Source organism: Solanum lycopersicum, chromosome 5, assembly GCF_036512215.1.
Source record: "Solanum lycopersicum chromosome 5, SLM_r2.1".
Taxonomy (NCBI): Eukaryota; Viridiplantae; Streptophyta; class Magnoliopsida; order Solanales; family Solanaceae; genus Solanum; species Solanum lycopersicum.
In genome coordinates, this window is record NC_090804.1 from 62,593,838 (window position 1) to 62,601,561 (window position 7,724).

The window sequence follows — 7,724 nt, forward strand, 5'->3', positions numbered from 1 at the left end:
TAGCTTCTGTATTAGTGATGCATTTTATATTGTACATTAAGTTTGGATTCACCTTCTATTACCAATGTGGTACTTTACCTATGAAAGGGAAGAATAATAAAAAATAATAATTTCAAATCTAACACAAGTTATAAAATATTAATACTAATTTTTAGGGGTTAAGATTATGTTGTACATTTTGAATTTTGCAAGACCGCAACGACATACAACTGCATAATCAATGTAATCTACAAAAAACAAAAAAAACTTTATGTGTAACAGTAAAATTAATAAAGAGTGAATGCGATAAAATCGATATCTCCATCATTTTGTTCAAGATTATAAATTCTCTTGTGCTGCCGTTACAAAGATTCTTATATGCATGACTTTTTTCATGACAAAAGGACAACAAAATCTAGTCTCCATCAAGTTAACAAAGATGCCCCAAGGCATTTGTCTTGTGCTCTCATCCGCGGACTTCTCGTGGACAGTCAACGTTGACATGAAACATAAATTTTAGAGATGTCTAGATGATTATTTGGTAAGCTAGAGTGTTCATCGACTTACACAATAAAGACGAGTTAACGTGTATAGATGTGCATATACGTAATCAATCAGAGTGTTTACTTACTAGAGAACAAATTTGAGTGCCTTGTTTATGTCATATAGCCAAAAATAACCCCAACACAAATTCAACTGTTGTTGTTACCTTGTTAGATAAAAACCAAGCATCTTCAATAAAACAAGTTAAAAATTCTCTTGGGAGATCACGAATTAACCATTAATAATTTATCCATACACCAATATTTGTCACACTATAAATAGTTCTATTTTTTAACCCTTTCTTCACCCCCTCACCAACATAACTTATACCACTACACAGAACGTCTAACGATCTTATAATAACACTCACCAAACACAACTCAAACAAAGACATAAAAAAATGAAGATGAACACTAGTCCAAAAGTTTCCATTCTCATCATCCTCACACTAATTTCATGTGCCATAGCACAACCTTCGTCGTGCAACCCTAGTGGGAAGATTGAAGGCATAAAACCACCACCAGGGAAATGCAAAATAGGCTATCAATCAGAATGTTGCAAGCCTGGAAAGTCGTACACAACTTACAAGTGCTCGCCTTCCATTTCAGGCAAGACGAAAGCAGTTCTAACTATCAACAGTTTCCAAAAAGGCGGTGATGGTGGTGGAAAATCCGAATGTGACAACAAGTACCATTCAGATAACACACCGGTGGTTGCACTCTCAACAGGTTGGTTCAGTGGCGAAAAGAGGTGTATGCAGAACATAACAATTTATGGGAACGGTAGGAAAACGAATGCTATGGTTGTCGATGAGTGTGATTCCACAATGGGATGTGACCATGTTCATGACTATCAACCACCCTGTGCTAACAACATTGTTGATGCGTCCAAAGCTGTTTGGAAGGCATTAGGAGTACCTAAGAAGCAATGGGGAGAACTTGATATATTCTGGTCTGATTAATGAACATGATGTACATATGAATAAGGCATAATACATAAATATGTCATTTAACTTGGCTTCGAATCACATTTATGTCCTTCAACTTTTGGTCTGCATAAGTAGACACTTGAACTTGTATAATGTTGAACAAATAAACACACGTGTCCTACATGTCATTTTTCGTCTTAGGTGGTGTCCTACGTGTATTTTTCCATGTAGGACTTATGTGTTTATTTATTTAAAAGTTGGATAGTTAAAGTGTCTGTTTATGCATTATAAAAGTTGAAGGTCAAAGTTAAAATTTGAAGTCAAGTTTAGGGTACAATATATGTATTATGCCTATGAATAAAGGTTATATAACTAAGTATATAAAAGTCCGTACCCTGATGTGGATCTAGTTATGAGACGTTGTAAGATGAAATCAGATGTTTTCCTCTTACGACTTGTAATGTTGATTTGTTAAGAGAGACCATTCAATCTCTCGAGTCAAAGTACTCAATAATTGAATGACTTTAAATGCAATATTTGTGGATTAACGCCAACCACCTAATAACAAGAAAAAAACTTCCTACTACTACTGAAATGAGAAGGTCGAGAGGATGCTAATTGTGAACACCTAATTTTTTATCAAAATATAAAGATTTCACATCAATTTTTAAAAAAATTATATTTAAAATAAATAAAAATAAATAAATTGTGTAAATTACTTTAATAATAAAAAATTATGAATTTATGGTATTTGTTTTAAATCTTCAACTTTTAATTAGTTTAAAAATAATGGTCGAAGAAAAAAAAAGGAGTCCTAAATATTCAAATTACCTTCCCCTTATCCTAATTATTCCCAACTTCCTAACTTATTTTGCTAAAAAAACCTCATCCCATTTATTTATTTTTTAATTTTCTCTCTCTCTCTCTCTTTGGACGAATCTTTTGAAATTTTACAATTTTTTTTCTTAATTTTCTATTATTATTATTCATTTATTTTATATCCTTATCTCAACCCCAATTCCCTCAACAATATTTCAAATTAAATCCTAATCCCACTCTATTACGTTCCTTTTAATTAGCACCAGACTCTCAGTCAAAATTATTATAAAAAACACGTACAGTTGAAAAAAGAGACAGAGGAAAAGAGAGAAATACGGAGAGAAATATAGAGAGACACAGAGATAAAGAGCAAACACAAAGATAAGAAAAGTGAGTTATTCTTTTGAGAATTAGGTTAGAGTTAGAGATTTTGTCGTGGTTTTAAATTCGTGGCTCAAATCAGTAGATCGCAGCAGTTGTTTTTCGTGATATCCATTTTCGCAGCGAGGTAACTCTAAATTCTCGCATTATTTAAATGTAATGTTATATGAAAATTTGAATCTAATAATATGAAGTTATGTTATTATTATGTAATATAAATCCGTGATGCATGTTATGATTTTTTTTTTGATATGAAAACGGAACAAAAAGAAAATGTTTCTTGCTAACAAAAAAATAATATAAAATAAAAGATGCATCATACATTTTTTTTGCATTGTTGTTAGTTCTGTTATTTTTTAGATGCAATTTATATTAAAATTTATTTTGTGATATTTAATAGCTAATGTTTCTTGGATCCTAGTTTTCACTTAAGAATTTTTTTTTAAAAAAATAATATTTATAAATTTATGGAATTAGAAAATAAATTAAAGCTTAAGTGATTAGCAATTTGAAAAAGCTAAACAAAACATTTTCATATATTATTTCAATAAATAAGATGGTTTTCCTCTGGAATAAACGTAAGATGATCATCACTAATTCATATTATTATGAAATATATTTAGAAGGATATATAATATTATTTAGAAAATTATGATAAAAAAATTAGACAAATTATTGAAAAGATTAATAAAAAAAAAAGCATAAAAGAAAAGAACAACGAAAATAATAATAATAAATAACAATAATAATAATAATAATGAAACAAAAGATTAAAAAAAAAAAAAACATAACCAAAAAAAACTAGAAAACAGAAAGAGAATGTAAAAAGAAAAAAGAGAGAAAGAATCAGGGTAAAAAATAAATAAATAGAAAAACGTAAAAATATAAAAAAAATTAAAAGCAAACAAAAAATATACAAAAAAAAAAAACAAAAATGCGTGAAAAAAAAAGAAGAAGAAAAAAACGTGAAATGAAAAAAAGAAGGAGGAGAAAGAAGTAGAATGAAAAAAATAATAATATAAAACTAATATAACACAAGGTAGAAATTAAATAAAAAAAAAAAAACGTAAAAAGAACAAAGAAGTTACAAAAAATTATTTTTTAAGAAAAAGGAGAAAAAGACAAAATCTATAAAATAATAATAAAATAAAAATAATGATAAAAAATGTTTTCCATGAAAAATATTTTCCTAGTAAATGTTTTCCGGGAAAACGAGTAGATTTTGAACTTATTTTCTCATGTTTGGTTGGTGCGTAGAAAATATTTTCCGGAAATGATTTTTAGTGTTTAATTTGTGAATGAAAAATGTTTTTGAGAAACATCTTTTATTTTTACTAGAATAGAAAATAATTTATGAAATTGAAAATATTTTTTAAAAATATTTTTTTTTGGGTGGTAGTGGTGGGGGTGTGGGGGGATAGTGGGGGTGGGGGCAGGGGGAGGGGCTAGGAGTGAAAAATAAAAATTTGAAGTTGATAGTATTTTCAAAAAGCAAAATTAATTTTTTTGGGGGTTGGGGGGGGGGGGGGGGCAGGGGGGCTGGCCAGGGGTAGGTAGGAGTTTAAAAATAAAAATTTGAAGTTGAAAATTTTTTTAAAAAGTAAAATTAATTTTTTGGGGAGGGGGGTTGGCGGGAGGGTGGTCAGGGATCGGGTGAAAAAATAAAATTTTGAAATTGAAAATATTTTTTTTAAATGATATTTTTTCCAAAAAAAAAAGTAATTTGAAATTGGAGGAGAGCTTTGGAAAATGTTTTCCTTAATTTTTGAAGGGAAGTCATTTTCCTTAATTTTGAGGAAAATGAGATGATTTGGAAAACATTTTCCAAAACTTTTGCCCCAACCAAACATGAGAAAATTGAAAAACATTTTCCAGAAAATGTTTTCCTTCATACCAAACACACTCTAAAAAAAAAGAAAGGAAAAACTTTGTTTCATTAAAAAAAAAATAACATTTCTAATCTATTTAGGATTTCTTGATAAAAACTAACTTCAAATTTTATAAAATTTATTTATTTTTTTTATTTTTTTATCGAATAAATAAATAAATATATGTTTCTAAATTATTTTGAACTCAAAAATCTCTTTTCTACACGAATTCTAATTTTTAAAAAATTCTATAATAACATTAAAAAAAATACATACAATATATATATATATATATAAATGTATATATATACGGATATTTCATGTTTAAAATTAATGGACGCATAAAAAAATAAATTTAAAACCATTTAAAATAAATAAGTCAATTTCAAATAAGTTTAAAATAAATTTAAGGGTAAATAAAAATTTTATTATTAAATAAATAATATAATGTCCAAAAATTAAGTTAAGTCATTCTAAAGTTAATAAAGCGACTGTGCTAGAACCACGGGACTCGAGGGGTGCCTAACACATTCCCATCGGTCAACAAAATTCCTTACCCGGATTTCTAGTTCGCAGACCAATAAAAATAGAGTCAAATTTCCTTTTGATTAGGGATTTAAATAAGGTGATTTAGAACACTAAAACTCAATTTCAAGTGACGACTCTAAATAATAATTATCCCTTTCCAAAACGTCACTTTAATTGGAAAAACTCTTTTTCTTTCGAAAAAATAAAAATCAAAAAAAATATTGAGAGAAAAAAAAAAGGGGCGTGACACTAATAACTGCTACAGAAGAAATAGATGCATTGAATCATCAATCTTGAATACTATATATCTATGGTTCATTTTCATTTCCAACTCTGAAAAATTCAGCTTGCATTCATCCCTCATTGCTATCGTTGACGTTGAATTCGCCTATGAAAATGCCACAAAATTAGAGATGAAAATAAAATTTCTCATGTTATTGTATGAACATATTTACCTCCCTACTCAAGTTCAACATGCACCGGAAATGTACCTCGTATTCAACAGTGTGGCCTAGTGATCAAGGAGGAGAAACAACAATCATAAAGTCTCAAGTTTAAATTCCAATAGAGATTAAAAAAAAATACTAAGTAAATTCTTGCTATCTACGCAAGCCTCGGCAGAACTAATACAACAAGAGAAATTGTTTTAGGTCACAAAGTTTGAATTCCTACTTTGATATTTTAGTATCTTTTGTGAATCTAGTCCTGTTCCTTCACTATTTCCCCCGCTAAATGTGCTCGTGAGAGATAGTAGGTATAAAAAAAAATAGTTAATGTTGCGCAAGTTGGCCTAATACCATATTCATTAAAACATAAAAAAGACTCTAAACGTAACTCTCACACAACTAATTTTCTTAAAAAGGATAAATGATGGAATAAGCCAAATTCAATTGAAGTTTTGCTAAGTGCCTAAGAAATGTTCAAAGGGCTGAGTGCTTTTTTTTTTTTAAAAAAAAATTATTCATAAAATAATTTGAGATAATTATTCATAATTATGCCCTCGTCTCACATCTTCATCTTCTTTCATATATAAGTACAGTTGAATTTATAACGTGATTTAAAGGACATGTGGATTGAATTAAATTGAATTCAAATTCAAAATTTTTTTTTGTTACATTAAATATGCTTATTTGGTGGAAATTTTAATAGCGTGGTGTCTTAGTTAAGCTGATTGAGACTATCTTTCTTTCCAAATTTGTTTTTGAATCAAATTTTGTTGTCATGAAAAAAAATTCATATGCCAATAGGAATCTTTGTACGGCTACAAGACAAAACAATGTTATATTGATGAAAACATCAATTTTCTAAGGGTCATTTTGTTTAACATATACTCCCTCCCTTCCGTTTCTTCTTAATTATCATATCGCGCTTTTAAAGAATCAATTTGACTAACTGTCAAAGCTAAATTAGATTATATTATAAAAATTTGAATATTTAAAAACTATAAAAGAAAGTACTAGAAGTTATGGTTTTAGTCAAGTCAAATGATAATGAAAAAAAAAATTGTGACAAGTAAAAGGGAACGCTGAGAGTATATATACAACAAGCTTAGGGAATAAATTGGATATTTGAACACAAGGTTGGAGTTTTATGTAATCAAACTTTATATAGACTAATAAACCATCTCCCAAATACACAATCAAAAACAAAACATTTTCTAATTAAGAGAAAATTTGATCATGAAGAACATTAGATTGTGTACTAAATCTCTTATTGTGTTGCTAATTCTTCCAACTATTTGTAGTTTTTCAGAGTCAAGATTGCAAGTTTGCAAGCCTAGTAGCAAGATTAAGGCAAAAAATCCGCCCAACGGGCATTGTAACATAGAAGAAGATGATATATGTTGCATCAAAGACAAAATATACACTACTTACAAATGTTCACCTCAAGTGTCTAGCAAGACCAAAGCAATTCTCACATTGAATAGTTTCGAAAAGGGTGGAGATGGAGACGGAGATGGACCATCAAAATGTGATAACAAGTATCATTTTGATGATACACATGTTGTAGCTCTTTCAACTGGTTGGTACAATGGAGGAGGGAGATGTCTTAGAAACATAACGATAAATGGTAATGGAAGAAGCGTAAATGCCATGGTTGTGGATGAATGTGATTCGACTATGGGTTGTGATGAGAAACATGATTATCAACCACCATGTAGAAACAACCTTGTTATCGCTTCACAAGGCGTTTGGAGAGCCTTACGTGTGCCTATCAACGAATGGGGTGAGTTGGACATAACTTGGTTCGATGAATAGATGCAGAGGTAGATCCAGAATTTGAAATTGTATTCATGGTTTGTGTAACTTTATTGTATTTACTCTAACACCAAAAAAACATTTATTATATTAATCATGGTTGTGTAACTTGTTGAAGAACTATAGTGGCTAATTAACAGTCAAATTACAAGTAGTATTTGTTGAATCCATCCCATTGTTTTAGTCAACTTTAGCTATTCAATTGGTACAAGCAATTGTTAAAAAGGAATAGTAATTGAGTTGAAAAGAAAAGATTTGGCAGTTGGCAAATTGGTAAGATTTGCAACCATTTTTGACTTTGCTATTTACATATGTCATTAGTGACATAGGTATGGTTTTATCCTTCTATAAATAGAGCATTCTTACTCATTTGTAGAACACACCAAGTTACAGAGAAAAACCATTTTGAGAGCAAAGTGA

At 29.4% G+C, this 7,724-nt stretch overlaps 1 protein-coding gene across 1 annotated transcript; it reads left to right on the forward strand.

The window, feature by feature from the left end:
- Nucleotide 1: 1 nt before the first annotated feature.
- Nucleotides 2-7,470, forward strand: LOC104644289 (uncharacterized). Its single transcript, XM_010323328.3, is given in 2 exon segments — nucleotides 2-1,493; nucleotides 6,814-7,470. Coding segments are annotated over 2 exon segments (1,062 nt in total). The 5' UTR covers nucleotides 2-922; the 3' UTR covers nucleotides 7,305-7,470.
- Nucleotides 7,471-7,724: the final 254 nt, after the last annotated feature.